The 21,721-nt window shown below is 47.4% G+C and overlaps 1 protein-coding gene across 1 annotated transcript in view; it reads left to right on the forward strand.

The window, feature by feature from the left end:
• LOC116480040 (IgGFc-binding protein-like) overlaps positions 1-7,710 on the forward strand; it is an 8,206-nt gene extending 496 nt beyond the window's left edge. Inside the window, exons 2-5 of the mRNA XM_058426179.1 lie at positions 353-552; positions 3,948-4,331; positions 7,141-7,412; positions 7,537-7,710. Coding sequence (XP_058282162.1) covers positions 353-552; positions 3,948-4,331; positions 7,141-7,412; positions 7,537-7,546 — 866 coding nt within the window. The 3' untranslated portion in view covers positions 7,547-7,710. The remainder of the gene's footprint in view (positions 1-352; positions 553-3,947; positions 4,332-7,140; positions 7,413-7,536) is intronic.
• Positions 7,711-21,721: the final 14,011 nt, after the last annotated feature.

A 21,721-nucleotide genomic window follows, 5' to 3' on the forward strand; every position in this document is an offset into this window, starting at 1 on the left:
CTGACCTCTCTGCCTGTGCCCCCCCATCCCTGCCCTGACCCCTCTGCCTGTGCCCCCTGACCTCGGCCTTGACCCCTCTGCCTGTGCCTCCCCACCCTGGCCCTGACCTCTCTGCCTGTGCCTCCCCATCCCTGCCCTGACCCCTCTGTCTACACTCCCTGATGCAGCATGTTCACTTTGGACTATTCCTATCTGTCCCACTGGAAGTGAGCTCTGTAGGATTGGGGTTGAGGCTTTTCTCAATATTTGTGTCCTCAGCACCGCCTAAAACAGGGCTGGGTGTGCAGTAGGCCCCACTGGTTATCCAGGACCCTTTGGAGGTGTGACTCGGCCCTGCCTCCTCTCTCTGCAGCGCTCCAGTGCCCCACCCACAGCCACTACTCCATCTGCACTCGCACCTGCCAGGGCTCCTGTGCGGCTCTCTCCGGCCTCACGGGCTGCACTACCCGCTGTTTTGAGGGCTGTGAGTGCGACGACCGCTTCCTGCTTTCCCAGGGTGTCTGCATCCCTGTCCAAGATTGTGGCTGCACCCATAATGGCCGATACTTGCCGGTGAGTAGGGGCTTGGGGTGGGCAGAGAGGGTAGAAGAGCTTGAGAGAGACCCAGAGCTTCTGTGCTGACCTCTTCAAGGCTGGGGACAGAGGAGGTACCACCATATCCCAGCTGTGTGACTTGATGCAGGCAACCTCCCCCTATTAGTTTCCTGCAGCTTCTGTAACCAATTACCGCAGACATGGCAGCTTAAACAGGAGAAATTCATTCTCCCACAGTTCTGAAGTCCAAAGGTCAGAAATCAGGAATACTAGGCTGACATCAAGGTGTTGGCAAGGTGGCATTCCCTCCAGAGAAATCTAGGGGAGGCCATGCCCAGTGGCTCATACTTGCAGTCCCAGCCCTTTGGGAGGCCAAGGCGGGAGGATCACTTGAGCCCAGGAATTCAAAACCAGCTTGGGCAACATAATGAGACCCCATCTCTACAGTTTTTTTTTTAATTAGCTGGGCATGGTGGTGCACACCTATAGTCCCAGCTATTTAAGAGGCTGAGGTGGGACAATGGCGTGAGCCCAGGAGTTGGAGGCTGCAGTGAGCTATGATCACGCTGCTGCACTCCAGCCTGGGTGACAGAGCAAGACCTTACCTCTAAAGAAAAAAGGAAAAGAGCCAGGCACGGTGGCTCACACCTGTAATCCCAGCACTTTGGGAGGCTGAGGCAGGCGGATCACGACGTCAGAAGTTCAAGACCAGCCTGACCAACATGGTGAAACCCTATCTCTACTAAAAATACAAAAATTAGCTGGGTGTGGTGGTGCATGCCTGTAATCCCAGCTACTCGGGAGGCTGAGGCAGGAGAATCACTTGAATTCGGGAGGTGGAGGTGGCAGTGAGCCGAGATCGCGCCACTGCACTCCAGCCTGGGTGACAGACCGAGACTCCATGTCAAGAAAAAAAAAAAAAAAGAAAAAAGAAATCTAGGGGAAAATCTGTTCATTGCCTCTTCCAGTTGCTGGTTGCTGCAGGTTTTCTTTGGTTGTGGCCACATCACGCCAACCTCTGCCTCCTCTTCTGAGTGTGTCATAACATCTCCCTCTGCTTCCCTCTTATAAGGATACACGTGATTGCATTTAAGGCTCACTCAGATAATCCAGGAGAAATTTTCCATCTTAAGATCCTTAATTCAATCACATCTGCAAACACACTTTTCCCATATAAGGTGACATTTACTCATTACAGGGATTAGGACCTGATATCTTGGGGCGGGGGCATCATTTGGCCCCTCCTTGAACCTCATTTTCTTCACCTGTAAAATGGGGCTAATAACCATCTTTGTACCATAGGTGTCTGAGGAGCAGGCCCGATTATACAGGAAAGATACCCACTGAGCACTGGGCCTTGCCCTGAATGTTCATCACACTCAGTAAAAAGAAAGAGCAGTTTACAGCGGGGCGCGGTGGCTCACACCTGTAATCCCAGCACTTTAGGAGGCCAAGGCCGGTGGATCAAAAGGTCAGGAGTTCGAGACCAGCCTGGCCAATATGGTGAAACCCTGTCTCTACTAAAAATACAAAAATTAGCTGGGCGTGGTGGCGGACGCCTGTGAGTCCTAGCTACACGGGAGGCTGAGGCAGGAGAATCCCTTGAACCCGGGAGGCGGAAGTTGCAGTGAGCCGAGATTGTGCCACTGTACTGTAGCATGAGCAACAGACCAAGACTCCATGTCAAAAAGAAAAAAAAAGAAATAGCAGTTTACAACAGTGCAAATAGATAGCCCAGCTAATAATTGTTTAATAATATGAATTAAATTGAAGAATTGATTTATTCTTGTTAATAATTTTTTTTGAGCTCTTACTACGCACCATGCTTGTTATGGGTGTTATTATTTATTTATTTATTGAGATAGGATTGTACTCTGTCTCTCAGGCGGGAGTACAGTGGCATGATCACGGCTTACTACAGCCTCAAACTCCTGGGCTCAAGCAATCTTTCTGCCTCAGCTTCCTGAGTAGCTGGGACCACAGGCTCACACTGCCATCCCTGGCTAGCTATTTAATTTTTTTGTAGAAATGGGATCTCACTATGTTGTCCAGGCTGGTCTCAGATTCCTGGGCTCAGGCAATCCTCCTGCCTTGGCCTCCTAAAGTGCTGGGATTACAGGGATGAGCCACCTCTCCCGGCCATGTTCTGGATGTTAATTCATTTGATAATCACAACAATCCTATGCAATAGATACTGTGACTATTTTCCCCATTTTACAGATGAAGAAATTGTGACATAGAGAAGTCAGCCCGAGGCTAGCCATTAACATGCAGCACTAACTTGCATTGCTTGCAAATGGAACCAAATTTTGCTCTTTCCCTGAGGTCTCACTGCCTACTGGAAGACATCCTTGATCCCCTAGGCTGGGTTAGGTGCCTCCTCTGAACCCCTCAGCTCCCTATGCTTCCCCATCTCTGCCCTGACCCCTCTGCCTATGCCAGAAGTCTTGGATTTGTGAGTCTGGCCTTCATGGGAGAGGTCTGGCCTAGAGATGTGGGAATCATCATTGTAGAGATGGCATTTATTTTGTTAATTACATTTCTTCGTTTCTTACTTGTATCAGTTAGCTTTTGCTGGGTTACAGATCACTCCAAAACGTTGTGGCTTAAAACAATTATTCATTTAGTTTGCAATTTTGTGACTGCAGTTTAGGCTGGACTTGGCTGGGCGGTTCTTCTGCTATCCTCTGGGCTTACTCATGTATAATATCTGTAGTCACCTGGTGGGTCAGCTGAAGGCTGCCTGGTCTAGGGTGGCCTGAGCTGGAAGAGTTATCTACGTTCCATGGGGTCACTCATCTTCTAGGGAACTAGCCCAGGCTTTTTCTCCTGGTGGCTGGGCAGGATTCTGTGTATGTAAGAGAGAGAGAAGGAAAGAGAAGCTGTAAGGTCTCTTGAGGTCTAGGCTTAAACCTGTTACAACATTGCTTCTTCTGTGTTTCATTGACCTAAATATAGTCTTACGGCCAACCCAGATTCATAGGGAGGGGGAAATCAACTCTATTTCTTTTTTTTTTTTTTGAGTCGGAGTCTCGCTCTGTCGCCCAGGCTGGAGTGCAGTGGCGCAATCTCGGCTCACTGCAAGCTCCGCCTCCCGGGTTCACGCCATTCTCCTGCCTCAGCCTCTCCGAGTAGCTGAGACTACAGGCGCCTGCCACCACGCCCGGCTAATTTTTTGTATTTTTTAGTAGAGACGGGGTTTCACCATAGTCTCGATCTCCTAACCTCGTGATCCGCCCACCTCGGCCTCCCAAAGTGCTGGGATTACAAGCGTGAGCCACTGCGCCCGGCCTAAACTCTATTTCTTAATGGGAGTCTGTAAAGTCACTCTGCATGGATACAGAGGGTTCAAGGAGTGTGGCCATTTTTGCGATCCATCCCACCACCATAACCTGGCCCCTTTCTGTGCACAGGTAAACTCCTCCCTGCTGACCTCAGACTGCAGCGAGCGCTGTTCCTGTTCCTCAAGCTCTGGCCTGACATGCCAGGCAGCTGGCTGCCCACCAGGCCGTGTATGTGAGGTCAGGGCTGAAGCCCGGAACTGCTGGGCCACCCGTGGTCTCTGTGTACTGTCTGTGGGCGCCAACCTCACCACCTTTGATGGGGCCCGTGGTGCCACCACCTCTCCTGGTGTCTATGAGCTCTCTTCCCGCTGCCCAGGACTACAGAATACCATCCCCTGGTTCCGTGTAGTTGCTGAAGTCCAGATCTGCCGTGGCAAAACTGAGGCTGCAGGCCAGGTCCACATCTTCTTCCAGGATGGGATGGTGACGTTGACTCCAAACAAGGGTGTGTGGGTAAGTTTGTGAGTAGGGGGTAGGGAATGTCTCCCCTGGGCTTTTGCTCTTCTGATTACAGTGTCCCCACATTCCTGGCTTCCTTCTGTCTTGCGATCTGTTTTCTTTATCCAGATCTCTGCGGTTTAGTCTCTGGATTTGTATTTATCTCAATATTTCAAACTTGGTCCCTCTGTTCTGGCTGAGTTCTAGAGGAGCAAAAACATACTCAAGTAACTTAATAGTTTTGACATTAGTATGAGTCGAGACTCTATGGGTTACAAGTGACTTAAAGCCAAATTCAAACTGCCTTAAGCAAAATTGAATTTATTAGTCCATGTAGCTAGAAAATCCCAGGATAGAGCCTCAGAAATGGCTGGATCTAGGCGCCCTGGCAGTATCATCAGAAATTTGTACTTCCATCTTTGAAACTTGCTGTTTGCCAAATCAGCTTTATTCTCAAACATGCTTTCCACTTACAGGGGTAAAGACGACCCCTGCCCCGCTGTCCAGGCCTACACCCCACCAGCTTAGCTACCTTAACAGAAAATGGTTCAATAAAAGACCCAGGATTATATCTCACTGGGCCAGTTTGGGTCACATGCCCATCCCTGGAGCCAATCACTTGACTTTAGGGAGGAAGTTCTGTGATTGGTCAAGGCTGGGGGTGGGGGTCACATAATGTGTCAGGGTTTCCCATAACCACCCCCAGGTTCAGTGATTCACTAGGACTCACAGGACTCAGCATATAGTTGTACTCAGGGCTAAGATGTATCATAGGGAAAAGATACGAAGTGAAATTGACACAGGGAAAAGGTGCATCACACAAAGTCCAGGGGAAATCAGGTGCAAGCTTCCGAGAGTCCTTTCTAGGTAGAGTCACACAGGATGTGCTTAATTCCTCCAGCAACAAAGTTGTGATGAAACATGAAATGTCATCTGCCAGGGAAGTTCATTAGAGTCTCGGTGCCTGGGGTTTTGGTATCCACCTACCAAAATTCCAGACTCCTAGAAGGAAACTCCCAGAAGATGCTCAGCATCTTTGTTCATCACTGGACTATAAGCCACAGGTAGGCAGGAATCCTGTCCATCTTGGTCACCAGTTTGTTCCCAGTACCCAGATCAGGGTGTGGCACCTAGAGGGTACTCAGTAAAAGGTTGGTTTTGTGAATAAACTCAGCCCTGCTCCTTTTGTGCCAGGCCATGTGCTGGGTAACAGAGATGACTCGGACTCAGTCGTTATACTTGGAAAGCTTGCACCCTACTGAGACTTTCCATCCGCTAGTCTTCATCTGTCCTTCACTACACCCATCCTCCCTTTCCCCCTCCTTCCTCCCAGCATCTATTCTACCCCTCTTTCTCTTTTTCCTATTTCCTTCCTTCTAGTCTTCTTCCCTTCCTTCTTTCTTCCATCCACCCACCCATCCGTCCATCCATCCATCCACCCACCAATCCATCCGTCCATCCATCCACCCACCCATCTGTCTTTTCAGATCTATGTACCTATCTCTCCAATCATCTGGCAGAGGAAAACTCAGATACAAAAGCATTTAGAGGGCTGGGCATGGTGGCTCATGTCTGTAATCCCAGCTCTTTGGGAGACCGAGGCAGGCAGATGACTTGAAGTCAGGAGTTAGAGACCAACCTGGCCAACATGGCAAAACCCTGTCACTACTAAAAATACAAAAATTAGCCGAGCATGGTGGCACATGCCTGTAGTCCCAGCTAAGGCAGGAGAATCGCTTGAACCCGGGAGGCAGAGGTTGCAGTGAACTGAGATCGCGCTATTGCACTCCAGCCTGGGCGACAGAGCAAGACTCTATCTCAAAAAAAAAAACCAAAACCAAAACCAAAAAACAAAACAACAACAACAACAAAAAAAAACAAAAGAAGGATTTACAACAACAACCAAAAAAGACAGAAGTCTTTTAAGGAAGTTTCTCTAGGGAATCTAACTTTAGAAAGGTTAATTCACCAACTAACGTAGACAACAGTTACGTAAAGGAAAAAACTCACAAAATTCCTGGATCTGCAGCCTATGATGAAGAAAAAGTAATTTTCTCACATGATTATTATATTTGCTAAAGTCATTACTTATCTTCAGACATCAGCATTGCAAAAATAAAGAATAACGTTGTTTTGGTTAGGGAACCAATAACTTACAGGATGTCTCAAAGTTTGTTTTATTTTGCAAACCAGAACCAGGCTGAGGTAGGCAGATCACCTGAATCCAGGAGTTCAAGACCAGCCTAGACAACATAGTGAGACCCCATCTTTACAAAAAAATACAAAAATTAGCCAGGTGTGGTGGCACACACCTGTAGTCCTGTAGTCTCAGCTACTCAGAAGGCTGAGGTGGGAGGATTGATTGAGTTTAGGAGGTCAGGGCTGCAGTGGGCTGTGATTGCACCACTGCACTCCAGCTGGGATGACAAAGCAAAACCCTATCTTAAAAAAAAAAAAAAAGAAAAGAAAAAACTAGAACCATAAGGGTGACCCTGGGGTTTGATTGTCTGTCTGTTTGCTTATCTGTCTGGTATAAAGTGCTTCCCCCACCGACTTTGGGGTGTTGTGTAGATCCCTGGGTCCATCTCTCCATCCCTCCACTCTCCATCCTTTTATCCATATATCCAAATCTCCAGCTATCTTCTCATGTATCCATTGCTCCAAATAGTGCAAACGTCCAGGTCTTCATCTCTTTCAGCACCTGCCTCTTTGATTTAGCTCCATGAACTTATCTTGTTTGGGGTCTCCATCCTCCATCCTGGTAACACCCAGCTATTCTATGGCTGTGGCCTCACCTCTGTGTTTGCTGGGCATCCCCCACCAGGTGAATGGTCTCCGAGTGGATCTCCCAGCTGAGAAGTTAGCATCTGTGTCTGTGAGTCGTACACCTGATGGCTCCCTGCTGGTCCGCCAGAAGGCAGGGGTCCAGGTGTGGCTTGGAGCCAATGGGAAGGTGGCTGTGATTGTCAGCGATGACCATGCTGGGAAACTGTGTGGGGCCTGTGGAAACTTTGACGGGGACCAGACCAATGATTGGCATGACTCCCAGGAGAAGCCAACGATGGAGAAATGGAGAGCGCAGGACTTCTCCCCATGGTGAGGGATGTAGTATGGAAACCAGGCTTCTTGGGGCAAAGGCACCTGGATCCTCATGGGATGAGGGCAGTCAGGGTGGGTGTTTAGTCTGCAAGCGGAGGTGCTAAATGTCTGTCTCTTGCAGTTATGGCTGATCAGTCATCCACCAGGAATGAAGACTTCCTGAAGAAGACCTGATCCCTCTGGAGGTTGCAGTGGCTGAAGGATGCATCATGTGCTCCTACCCTGCTCTACCGCTTTTCTGGGTCACAGAGGCCACATGTGACAGCATTGAATAAATATCTTAAGCTAAGCTGCATGTCATTGTGTCTGTCTCATGGCTTCTCATCCCTGACTTTCCTCCTGCACAGCAGGTATCAGGTGCCTGGGGAATCTGGCACGTGATGAATATTTATTGGGGGCTGGGAGGATGGATGGATGATTGCATGGGTGGATGAAGAGATGGATGGGTGAATTGAGAAGATGGTGTGTGGGGAACTAGGAAGATGAGGCAATAGGTGATTAGAAGAGTGGATGGATGAGAAGATAAATGGCCAGGCACAGTGGCTCACGCTTGTAATCCAAGCACTTTGGGAGGCTGGGGCAGGAGGATTGCTTGAGCCTAGGGGTTTGAGATCAGCCTGGGCAACATAGTGAGACCCGTCTCTACAAAAAATATAAAAATTAGCTGGGCGTGGTGGCACGTGCCTGTATTCCCACCTACTTGGGAGGCTGAGGTGGAAGGATCACTGGAGCCTGAGAGGTGGAGGCTGCAGTGAGCCATGATCATTCCACTGCACTTCAGCCTGGTCAACAGAGTGAGACCCTGTCTCAATAAAAAGAGAAGAAAATGATTGGATGGAGGGAAGGAGTGGAAAATGGAGAGAGATCAATAGATTCTGGCTTTATCATGTATAACCCTAGCAAGTTACTTAATTTCTCTCTGGATCAGTTTTCTCATCTTTAAAGTAGAGTTAATGATAAAGTACTAACGATAGTACTTATAGAGCTGGAGTGAAGATTTAATGTGTTAATGCAACCAACAAGTAAAACACTGAAGTCTTGGTTTCCTTTCAAATCTGTCCCCTTCCCATGAGGGTTTTCCCTACCTCCTTAAATAGCACAATTACCACCCAGTAAGTTCAGCAGCAAGAAAATAGGGGAATTATTCTTTTTTTTTTTTTTTTTTTTTTTGAGATGGAGTCTCGCTCTGTCGCCAGGCTGGAGTGCAGCGGCACAATCCCGGCTCACTGCAACCTCTGCCTCCCGGGTTCAAGAGATTCTCCTGCCTCAGCCTCCCAAATACCTGGGATTACAGACGTGCACCATCATGCCCAGCTAATTTTGTATTTTTAATAGAGACGGGGTTTCACTGTGTTGGCCAGGCTGGTCTTGAACTTCTGACCTGAAGTGATCCACCCGCCTCAGCCTCCCAAAGTGCCGGGATTACAGGTGTGAGCAGCCCCCCGCTCGGCTACATTTATCTTTTGATCCAGTGATCTCACCACTAGGAATCCAACTTAAAGATACATTGGCAATAAAAGGACGTAAGATGAGGCAGGAGAATAGAGTCTAGAGGCAGGAAACCTAAGGCTGATTTGCACTGACTTCCTAGAACGGAATCAAAAGGAAAATCCCAACTTTCCACACCCAAGTAACAAAAGGATCAGAAGCTACTCCCTTTGCAACCCCAACACCGGCGGGATTCCCCTCCCCTCCCCGTGTGGCCGATGAAAGATGGAAAGTGCCTCTGATTGGTAGTCTCCTACAACCAGTCAGACTGGTCATGGGCCTAGTCTTCATTTGCATAGGGATGTAACTCTGTAACTTCACTTCAGCCTCTGATTGGTCCCCTCCCGGGACCCATCAGATGTTTGCACAGAGTGTAACTTTGTACCTTCACTTCAGCCTCTGATTGGTTGCTTCCCGGTCTGTGGAGTGTGTCTGTTCAGCCTGCTCCCACCCTGTGGAGTGTACTTTTTATTTCAATAAATGTATACTTTCTTTGCTTCATTCTTTTGTTGGTTGCTTCCTTGGTGTGTTTTGTCCAATTCTTTGTTCAAAACGCCCAGAACCTGGACACCTTCCACAGGTAACGAGCCCAGGTTGCTCACTGCAACACTGTTTGTAAGGAAAAAAGACTGGAAACAACTAAGTCAATTTGCTCTTGGTGGACTGGTTGACTAAACGACGTTTCATCTACACAGCAGACTACTATCTAGATAAAGGAAATATAAGAAAGATCTCTATAAACTGTTCTGGGGTGATCTTCATAATATATTATGAAGTGAAAGAAGCAAGGTTAGAACAGTGTATACATGAAAAGACCCCTAAGAGTAGAGCCAAAAGGGGAATTTGGGGGTACCGGTCATGTTCTCTTTATTGACCTGAGTGGCAGTTATGTGGTTTCTTCCCTTTTTGATACTTCATAAAACCATAGTTACATGTACTTTTCTCTTAGCATGTTGTACTCCCCCCAAAAAAGATCTAAAGAAATAAATTATAGCCTGGCATTTCTCATGCCTGTCTGTATTCCCAGTGCTTTGGGAGGCCAGGTTGCATTGCTTGAGGCCAGGAGTTCAAGACCAGCCTAGGCAACATAGTGAGACCCTGTCTCTGTGTAACAAATAAATAAATTATAATCTCTGAAGACTCTTGGCTAAAAAGCTTATATGTATGTGTGCATGCAAGAGAGAGAACACACACCAAATGAAGGGACTTTGTTTTGATCCTGATTTAAACAAGCAGTAATTTTTTATTTATTTATTTATGAGATGGAGTCTCACTCTGTCACCCAGGCTAGAGTGCAATGGTGTGATCTCGGCTCACTGCAAACTCTGCCTCCCAGGTTAAAGTGATTCTCATGCCCCAACCTCCAGAGTAGCTGGGACTATAGGTGTGAGCCACCACACCTGGCTAATTTTTGTATTTTTAGTAGAGATGGGGTTTCACCATGTCGGCCAGCCTGGTCTCGAACTCCTGATCTCAAGTGATCTACCTGCCTTGGCCTCCCAAAGTGCTGGGATTATAGGCATGAGAGCCACCATGCCTAGCCAGCAGTAATTTTTTAAATCACTTTTTCTTTTTTTTTTTTGAGATGGAATTTTGCTCTTTTCACATAGGCTGGAGTGCAATGGTGCGATCTTGGCTCACTGCAACCTCTGCCTCCCAGGTTCAAGCGATTCTGCTGCCTCAGCCTCCCGAGTAGCTGGGATTACAGATGCCTGCCACGATGCCCAGCTTATTTTTGTATTTTTAGTAGAGACGGGATTTAACCACGTTGGCCCAGCTGGTCTCGAACGCCTGACCTCAGGTGATCCATTCCCCCATCAGCCTCCCAGAGTGCTGGGATTACAGGTGTAAGCCACCGTGCCCAGCCTAAATCACATACTTTAAACCACTGAGGGAATATGGATATAGACTGGCTACTAGATTATAAAAAGGACTTCTTGTTAATTTTGTTAGGTGTGATAATGGAAGGAAATGTTCTCTTCTTTTTCTTAAGAGATGCGTACTTAAGTACCTGGAAGTGAAATGGCATATTATCGAGGTTTGCTCTAAAATACTCCAGAAAAAAATAAAAAGATGGGGCAAAAGATAAAACAAGGCTGTTTTACATGTTAATAGTTGTTGAGGCCAGGTGGCGAATAAATGGGGACTTCCCATATTCTCTACTTTTTGTGAAAAGTTTAAAATTTTGTTATATACGTTAAAAAGAAAATTCATCAAGTCATCAAGGTCCTAGTCATAACAGCCTCTGCAAAGTTTTGCACACTTGGTTCTAATTTGATTTTTCGCTGAGAGGTGTACTCAATGCTAGCTCTTATGACCCTGCTGTGGACATTCCTTCATTCATTCAATACATGTGTTTTTGCCAGGCACGATGGCCCACACCATAATCCCAGCACTTTGGGAGGATGAGGTGGGAGGATCGCTTGAGTCCGGGAGTTTGAGACCAGCCTGGACAACATCTCTACAAAATAAAAAATAAAATAAATCAATGAATAAATAAATGTGTTTGAGCACCTACTATTAAGCTTGAGATGTTTTGTGATAGGTTGAAAAATGTCCCCACCCCTGCAAAGATATCAGCTCCTAATCTCTCGAACCTGCAAATATTGCCTTATATGGGTAAGTGGTCTTTGCAGGTGTGATTAAGTTAAGGCTCTTGGCTGGGCGCGGTGGCTCACGCTTGTAATCCCAGCACTTTGGGAGGCCGAGGCGGGCGGATCACGAGGTCAGGAGATTGAGACCACGGTGAAACCCCGTCTCTACTAAAAATACAAAAAATTAGCCGGGCGTGGTGGCGGGCGCCTGTAGTCCCAGCTACTCGCAGAGGCTGAGGCAGGAGAATGGCGGGAACCCGGAAGGCGGAGCTTGCAGTGAGCCGAGATTGCGCCCCGGCACCCCCGCCCGGGGGGAAGAGCGAGACCCCCGTCCCCAAAAAAAAAAAAAAAAAAAAAGTTAAGGCTCTTGTGACAGGGAGATTATCCTGGATTGGATTATCTGGGTGAGCCCTACATGTAATTACTTGCATCCTTTTTCTTTTTTTTTTTTTTGGAGATGGAGTTTAGCTCTTGTCACCCAGGCTGGAGTGCAATGGTACGATCTCGGCTCACTGCAACCTCCACCTCCTGGGTTCAAGCGATTCTCCTGCCTCAGCCTTCTGAGTAGCTGGGATCACTTTAGGTGATCCAACCGCCTTGGCCTCCAAAATGCTGGGATTGCAGGCGTGAGCCACTGTGTCTGGCCAATTTCGTGTATCCTTGTAAGAGGGAAGCAAGCACAGAGAAGGCGAAGTGAAGATGGAGACAGAGATTGGAGTGATGCCGCCACAAACCAAGGAATGTCAGCAGTCCCTAAGAGCTGGAAAAGGAAAGAAATGGACTTTTGAAGTCCATTTCGAGCTTTTGAAGGCAGTGAGGCAGGGCCTTGCTGCCTTGACTTTGACTTTGGACTTCTTGCTTCCACAACTTTGAGAGAATAAATTTCTGTTGGTTTAAGACAGCAAATTTGTGGTTTAAACTACCAAGTGCATGCAAATTACATGCATTTTTTTGTTTTGTTTTGTTTTTTTGAGATGGAGCCTTGCTCTGTCGCCTAGGCTGGAATGCAATGGCGTGATCTTGGCTCACTGCGACCTTTGCCTCCCAGGTTCAAGCGATTCTCCTGCCTCAGCCTTCCGAGTAGCTGGGATTACAGGCACCCACCATGGTGCCTGGCTAATTTTTGTATTTTTGTAGAGATGGGGTTTCACCATGTTGGCCAGCCTGGTCTCAAACTCCTGACCTCAGGGGATCCACCCACCTCGGCCTCCCAAAGTGCTGGGATTACAGGCATGAGCCACCGCACCCGGCCTACATGCATTTGTTAATGCATGCCTACATCAGAGTAGAAATGTCAATTAGGCAGTTGGACATGTGAGTCTGGAGTTCAAGGAAGAAGTGTAGGCTGGAGAGATAAATGTGGGAGTTGCCAGTTTTTAATACAATGAAAAAAATGGTTGGATCATCAGAGGAGCAGTATGGATAGAAAAGAGAAGGAGGCTGAAGCATGAGCCCTGGGGCACCCTAAGGGAACAAGACCGGGAAGATGAGGGGAGCTAGTGAAGAAATAGAGAGGGTGGCTAGTGAGGTGGGAGGGCTCTAGGAAAAAGTGGGAGTCCTGAAAGCTAAGTGGAAAAAGCATATTAAGCAGGAGGCAGTGTCAAATGCCACTGATGGTCAAGGAAGATGAGGATAGGAAATTGATCACCGGCTTTAGCAATATGGAGGACCTTGGTGACCTTGAGAAAAGCTATTTTGGTGGAGCGATGGAGAGGAAAGCCTGATTGGAATGGGTCCAAGAGAAAAGATGAAGAGAAGACAGTAAGTACAGAAAATTCTTTCAAAGAGTTTAGTTATGGAGAACCCAGAGAGGCCGGGTGCGGGGGCTCACATCTGTAATCCCAGCACTTTGGGAGACCAAGGCAGGTGGATTACCTAAGGCCAGGAGTTCGAGACCAGCCTGGCCAACATGGTGAAACCCCGTCTCAACTAAAAATACAAAAATTAGCCAGGTGTGGTGCATGGTGGCAGGCATCTGTAATCCTAGCTACTCAGGAGGCTGAGGCAGAATTGCTTGCATCCAGGAGGTGGAGGTTGCAGTGAGCCAAGATCGTGCTACTGCACTCCAGCCTGGGTGACAGAGCGAGACTGTCTCAAAAAAAAACAAAAACAAAAAAAAAACAAAAGAAAAGAACCCAGAGAGATGGAGGTGATGGCTAGAGGAGAATGTAAAATCAAGAGAAGTTGTTCTTGTTGTTTTCCAGTGGATTTTAATGTTTTTTTTTTTTTTTTTTTTCTTGAGACAAGGTCTCATTCTGTTGTCCAGGTTGGAGTGCAGTGGTGCTATCACAGGTCACTGCAGCCTCAAACTCCTGGGCTCAAGCAATCCTCCCACCTCGGTCACTGGTCATCCAAAGTGCTGGGATTACAGGTGGGAGTCATCATCCCTGGCCTTGAAGGTAAATTTTTATTTTTAAAATTTTTATTTATTTATATTTTTGAGACATGATCTCACTCTGTTGCCCAGTCTGGAGTGCAGTGGTGCAATCTTGGCTCACTGCAGCCTCAACTTCCTGGGCTCAATCAATCCTCCCACCTCAGCCTCCCAAGTTGCTGGGACTACAGGTATGTGCTACAATGCCAGCTAATTTTTGTAGAGACAGGGAGATTATTCCTGTCTTGCTATGTTGCCCAGGCTGGTCTTGGACTCCTGGGCTTAAGCGATCCTCCTCTCCTGGCCTCCCAAAGTGCTGGGATTACAGGCATGAGCTGTCACACCTGGCCGATTTTTAAAATAGATTTTTTTAAAGAGCAACTTTGTGTTCACAACAAAAGTGAGTGGAACATATGGAGAGTTCCCCTAGATCTCCTGCCCCATACTATACACCCATGCACAGCCTCCCCGCTATCAATATCAAGCACCAGAGTGTCACCTTTGTTATCATCAATGAACCCACATTGACAGTCTTCATCACCCAAAGTCCATAGCTAACATTAGGGTTCACTCTTGGTGGTGCATATTCTGTGTCATGATATGCATGCTTTATTAGAGTGACATCCAGAATGTCTTCAATGCCCTAAAAGTTCTCTGTGTTGCACCTAATTAAATCCCTCTCCTCCCTTTTCTTTTTCTTTTTTCTTTGAGATGGAGTCTCACTCTGTTGCCCAGGCTGGAGTGCAGTGGCACAATCTCGGCTCACTGCAACCTCCGCCTCCCGGGTTCAAGTGATTCTCTTGCCTCAGCCTCCCGAGTAGCTGGGACTACAGGCACATGCCACCACGCCCGGCTAATTTTCTGCATTTTTAGTAGAGACGGGGTTTCACCGTGTTAGCCAGAATGGTCTCAATCTCTTGACCTCGTGATCCACCCGCCTCAGCCTCCCAAAGGGCTGGGATTACAGGTGTGAGCCACTATGCCCAGCCCTTTCCTCCCTTTTCAAACATGCAGAAAGTTTAAAGAAATATACAGTCAGCACTCCTGGTATGATCTGAAAGTGTCCCTCAAAATTCATGTGTTGGAAACTTAACCCCAGTGCAACAGTGTTGGGAGGTGGGGCCTAATAGGAGGTGTTTAAGTCATGAGGGCTCAGGCTGCATCCTTATGAGTGGATTAACACTGCTGTAATCCTTGGGATTGGATTTGCTCTCTTCTGATCTTCTGCCATGAGGTGACACAGCGTTCCTCCCTGCTTGCCCTTCTGCCTGCCGCCATGTAAGGACACAGCAAGAAGGGCCTCACCCAACACCAGATGCTGGTGCCTTCGTCTTAGGCTTCCCAATCTCCAGAACTGTGAGAAATAAATTTCTCTTCCTTATAAATCACCCAGTCTCAGGAATTCTGTTATGGCAGCACAAAACAAATGGAGACAACCCATCTACCCACCATGTAGAGTCTGTAATTAACATTTTGCTATACTGGTTTTATTATGTATCCATCCATTGATCCATCTCTTCCTGCAGCCTTTGATCCCTCTTTTAAAATACACATTTCATGCCAGGTGTGGTGACTCACGCCTGTAATCACAGCACGTTGGGAGGCCGAGGCAGGCGGATCACCTGAGGCCAGGTTTTCGAGACCAGCCTGGCCAACAAGGTGAAACACCATCTCTACTAAAAATACAAACATTAGCTGGGTGTGGTAGCAGGCGCCTGTAATCCTAGCTACTCAGGAGGCTGAGGCAGGAGCATCGCTTGAACCTGGGAGGCAGAGGTTGCAGTGAGCTGAGATCTCAGCATTGCACTCCAGCCTGGGCGACATGAGTGAAACTCCACCTAAAAAAAAAAAAAAAATATATATATATATATATATAATATATATGTGTATGTGTGTGTATATATATTTATATATGTATATGTACATTTATACATGTATATATATTTGTATATGTATATGTATTTATATATATGCACACACACACACTTCAAAATAAGTTGCAGACATCATTACGCTTCCTTCTAAATACTTCAGCATGCACAGCATTAACTGGAGCTCAAGTTTGTGTACAGTTCCTTTTTGGGGGTAAAATTCACATACAGTGAAATGTACACCTCTAAAGAATAACATTTGTTGTTTTGAAATGAACCCAAAGCTCTGCCAAAATACAGAACGTTATGGCTGGGAGTGGTGGCTCATGCCTATAATGTGGCACTTCGGGAGGCTGAGGCCAGGAGTTAGAGACCAGCCTGGGCAACATAGTGAGACTCCACTGCTACAAAAACATTTTAAAAATTAGCCAGGCGTGGTGGCATGTGCCTGTGGTCCTAGCTACTCGGGAGGCTGAGGTAGGAGAATCACTTGTATCACGCCACTGCATTCCAGCCTGGGTGACAGAGTAAGACTCCGTCTCAAAAAAAGAAAAAAGTAAAGAAAAGAAAACCGATCTATCAGGTACTATGCCTATTGCCTGGATGACAAAATAGTCTGTATATCAAACCCAAGACACACAATTTACCTATATAAGGGGTACGTGTGCAGATTTACCTATATAACAAACCTGCACACAGCTAGGCACTGTGATGGGTAACAGAGGGTCATCCACAGTCACACATGGGAAGCCAGCATACTTGGTAACAGGTGTGGGGCGGCTGATAGGTATTGGGATAGAAGGATGTTGGTGTTCTCTTGTCATTGCTTCTATCTCCTTGGAAGCAAGGTCAACAACAAAGAGTGAGAAGGGAGGAAAGTTTTAAGGTTTGAAGAAAGAGGAGAAAGTGTAAAATAATTCTTAAAAAAAATGGGTCTGGGCTGGGTGCAGTGGTGCACGTCTGTAATCCCAGCACTTTGGGAGGCCGAGGCAGACAGATTGCCTGAGCTCAGGAGTTTGAGACCAGCTGGGCAACATAGTGAGACACCCGTCTCTAGAAAGAACACAAAAATTAGCCAGGCCTGGTGGCGCGCACCTGTAGTCCTAGCTACTTGGGAAGCTGAGGCAGGAGGATTGCTTGAGCCTCGGATATCAAGGCTGCAGTGAGCTATGATCATGCTGCTGCACTCCAGCCTGGATGACACAGCAAGACCCTGTCTCAAAAAATAAAAAAAAAGAAACTAAAAGAAATAAAATAGGTCCAATCACTTTGGAAAAAAGTGTTCCCATTTCTTCAAAAGGTAAACATGCTCAGCATATGACTCAGCCGTTTTACTCCTAGGGCTTGTCCCAAGAAAAATTAGAGTAAATCTGCACAAATATTTGTACGTCAATGTTCATGGCAGCATTATTTATAATAGCCCGAACTGGAAACAACTCAAAAGCCCATCAACAGGTGAATAGACCAGTGAAATTCCAGAGAATGAAATACTCAGGCATTTGCAACAATGTGAAACATTATGCTAATGAAAAAAAGGCTGCATATTGTATGATTCCATTTGTATGAAATGAAGTGTTGGCAGTTTTCTGAAATTGGATTGTGGTGATGGGTGCCCAACTGTAAATTTACCAGAATTAAATGAATAATAGAATTAAAATGGGTGAATTTTTTTTTTTTTTTTTTTGAGACGGAGTCTCACTCTGTCGCCAGGCTGGAGTGCAGTGGCGCGATCTTGGCTCACTGCAACCTCTGCCTCCCGGGTTCAAACGAGTCTCCTGCCTCAGCCTCTGAGTAGCTGGGACTACAGACATGCACAATCACACCCGATAATTTTTGTATTTTTAGTAGAGATGGGGTTTCACCATGTTGGCCAGGATGGTCTCAAACTGCTGACCTTGTGATCCGCCTGCCTCGGCCTCCCAAAGTGTTGGGATTACAGGCGTGAGCCACCTCACCAAGCCAAAATGGGTGAATTTTATGGTATGTAAATTATACCTTAATAAAGTTTAAAAAATTAATACATGTGTGTTTGTTTGTGTGGGCTGTCTTCAAATACCATACACTGAATGGTTCCGATAACAGAGATTTATTTCTTACAGCTCTGGAGGCTGGAAAGTCCAAGATCAAGGTGCTGATTGATGTGATTCTCTGTGAGGGCCCTCTTCCTGGCTTGCATCTCTCCCTGTCTCCCTCTTAAAAAGTCACTAATCCTGGCCAGGCATGGTGGCTCACACCTATAATCCCAGCACTTTGGGAGGCCAAGGTGGGTGGATCACCTGAGGTCAGGAGTTCGAGACCAGGCTGACCAACATGGAGAAGCCATGTCTCTACTAAAAATACAAAATTAGCCAGGCATGGTGGCTCAGGCCTGCAATCCCAGCTACTCCAGAGGCTGAGGCAGGAGAATCGCTTAAACCTGGGAGGTGGAGGTTGCCGTGAGACGAGATCATGTCATTGCACTCCAGCCTGGGCAACAAGAGCAAAACTCCGTCTCAAAAATAATAATAATAATAAAGTCACTAATCCCATAATGAGGGTTCTACACTCATGACCTCCTCCAACCCTAATCCCTCCCAATGTTGTCACTTCCAAATACCATAACAATGGGGGTGAGAACTTCAACAAGTGAATGTGTGGGGAGACACGATTCAGCCCATGGCAATGTGTTATCTATACCATTAGCAGGGTGGGAAAAAGTGGAGAATGAATAGACAAGGGGCAAGTGATAGGATTGCTGGCCAGCATTAAGCATTTGGGTTTGTAGTCATGAATCAAAACTGAGACCAGCCAGGGTTATTCTGTATTTTTCTCCATCCACATTCAGCTGCCAGGGGTGCAGGTACAGAATAAGTGGAGGGTTGAATTCAATTCATAGTTTGGAGGTGTGCAAAGGTGTGGTGATAATGATGGTGGGGAATCTGGCTGGGTAGTGAGAGTGGTGTGGCCATGATGGGGGGAGGGATAGCAAAAAGTCAGACAGCTTAATGGATGGTTAGGGCTGAAGGCTCACTGGTGCAATCTTTAGAAGGAGTGAGCTGGAGAGATAGGAGGTGACGGGCAGAGCGTGAGATGCATGGAGCTGAGATTCTGTAGGGGCTGTGGTTATGCGGCTGTTGCCATCTAGAATGGGTCTTTCTCCCCCACCAGGCTGGGACCTCTGGGACTGTCACAGTTATGTGTTGTTGTGTGTTCCCAGCACAAGGTCTAGGTGTGATCATGGGAAAGAAGGGTTGGGTGGAGGACAAGAGCAGTAGGGGAGAGGAGGTCAAAGCGCCAAGAGGCCAGAGTGGTAAAAGAATCATTTACCCGAATTTGAAAATCACCAAGAATAATGATGGGAGTGGTGTGGGTGACGGTGAGCCTGGAGCTAAATGACAAGGTGAGCAGAGGTGACTTGGGAGTCGACGGGTCTAGCAGCACAAAGGGGAGCAGGTGCTACAGTGTGACTGTGTAAGTTTCAGACCTAGGGGTTCAGGGAGCAGGCAGAGACAATGGTTTAGAAGTGCCAGTGAGGAGCAACGACGCTCTTCTCCCATCTACAGATCCAGTGGACATGAGGGCCGAGAAGGAGAAAACAGCCCTGCTTGGAAAGGGAGGTCTTCAGGGCAAAGTTCTGCTTAGAGCAAGAAGGTCACAAGAAGGTTCAGAGGGAGTTGAGGAAATGGGGAATATTGGGAAAAGCCCTCAAGGGCTTCGTTATCCCTGCCCTGCCCTGCCCTGCCTGCCAGTGTCTCCTCCATCCCCCTCCCACCTCTCTGCCTGGGCCTCCCCCATCGCCCTCCTACCCCTCTGCCTGTCCCAGCCCTGACCCCTCTGGGCCTACACTGTCTGGGAACCTGTCTGTCTCTCCTATTGGACTGGCAGCTCTAGGAGGACGGGACCCGGGTCTGTTTTAGCCACCATTGTGTCCCCAGCACAAGACCAGCAGGCACCTCCACCACTAATTACTCACCGATAGAGCCAATTTCAGGTCTTCAGAGCAAGCTGGCAGGCAAAGTATCTCGGAAGCAGGAGATGGTGCCAGGATTCCAAGAAATAGGGCTGGAATCCCCTAAATCTGCACTGCACTCTGAGTACTTTTGTCCTTTAGAAAAAAAAAGTATTAATTAGAAGGCAAATAGTAAAATCCATGTGAAATAGGTAACATTATCCGGAACTGGACCCACTGGAATCATTGCACATCTAAAAATCCAGAATAGACTCAACTATTTCATCTCATAGTTTTTAAAAAGGTTTTTTGTTTGTGTTTTGTTTTTGTTTTGAGACAGGGGTGTCACTCTGTGACCCAGGCTGGGGTGTAGTGGTGCAGTCATGGCTCATTTCAGCCTCGACCTACTGGGCTCAAAGGATCCTCCTGCCTCAGCCTCTTGAGTAGCTGGGACTACAGGTGCAAGCAACCATGCCCAGCTAATTTTTTATTTTTTGTAAAAATAAGGTCTCACTCTGTAGCCCAGGCTGGCCTTAAGCTCTTGGGCTCAAGCGATCCTCCTGCCTCGGCCTCCCAAAGTGCCTGGATTACAGGCGTGAGCCACTGCCCCGACCAGTTCTGAAAAGTTTAAGCAGATTTTCCATCATAATATCTAAACAATTTTTCAGGAATGTTTCTGTGCGAATTGGTGGCATTCCACAGCTGGAACACTGTACACAGAGAACTCACAACAGTATGAGGCCATCCATTCATTCAACAAACATTTACTGGGCACCCAGAGGCCTGTCGTAGGCCTAGAGTGATACAGCAGTGAATGGAACAGAGTCAACATCTAGGCTCTGGACTGGTAGGTTCTTCTGGAGTTTTTCAGTAACTTCTCATAACAGCAGTTGTCTTGCTTTGCAGAATGAATATAGGGATGGATATTGATATTATACAACTGCAAAGCACAACATTCTTAATACTTAAGCAGAATCTGTTGACCCCTGACGCCGCTCTCTGCTCCCACTCTGATCTTGTCCATCCTTGTCTTCTTCTGATTCACGGCAGCAGCCAGTCCTTGGTTTTCCTGCTTCCACCCTCACACCTGCAGTCTGCTTCCCACATGCAGCCAGAGGGACCTGCGTTAGATCACATTTCTTCTCTGCTTGGAACCCTTCCATGGTTCCATCTTACTGCCTAAGTCCTCACTATGTCCCACAAAGCTCCGCACAATATGCCCTTGTTAGCTACCCGCCCTTATCTCCTCTTACTCTCCACTTTGCTCACTTTGCCCCACCCACCCTTCTCATTGTCTCTCCAACTTCCCATATCTTTCCTTCCTCAGGGCCTCTGCATCTGCAGATCTCTTCCCTGCCTGGAACTCTCTTCCTCTAGATAGGTGCATGCCTCACTCACTTCCTTCAGCTCTTTAGCTCAAAAGTCTCCTGATGCATTCCTTGACCACCATGCCAAAAAAACAAAAATCACTTGCCCTCCAAAATCTCTATCCCCTTTCCCTGCTGTTATTTTCTCCAAAGCACTTATCGCCTTCTAACATTCAACATATTTGGTGTCTATTTCCTCCACTAAAAAGATGAACTCCAGGAGAGTGGAGATTTTTGTCTCGTACACCGCTGTATTCCCAGCTCCTAGAACAGCGCCTGGTACACACGAGGTGAACTGTAAATGTTTTTCAGATGTATGAATGGAAGCCCAGAGTCGGTCACTGTTCTTGGGGCTGGAAATGTATCGGGGAAGCCTTTTTGGGTGTACAGGGGCCAGAGGGATTTAGCTAGGAATACAAAAGAGGGCACAGCCCGTGCGAAGGCCTCGCTATGAGCCCTGATTATTGGAGTGCTCGCATTGGGGAAGAGGAAACCGGGAGCGAGTTTAGGGCGACCGCTGCACAGGCAAAGGCTGGGAAGGCAGAGAGCGAGGGCAGCGGGCGGCGTTTCGATAGGCTGGAGAATCCACGCCCATTGCGCGTGCACCGAGCTCCGGGCGGGGAAGGGGCCCGGGGGCAGGGCTACGCGGTTGCGTCACGCGACGCACGTCGCCGCGCGCCTGCG

Source organism: Hylobates moloch, unplaced genomic scaffold (genome assembly GCF_009828535.3).
Source record: "Hylobates moloch isolate HMO894 unplaced genomic scaffold, HMol_V3 SCAFFOLD_13, whole genome shotgun sequence".
Taxonomy (NCBI): domain Eukaryota; kingdom Metazoa; phylum Chordata; class Mammalia; order Primates; family Hylobatidae; genus Hylobates; species Hylobates moloch.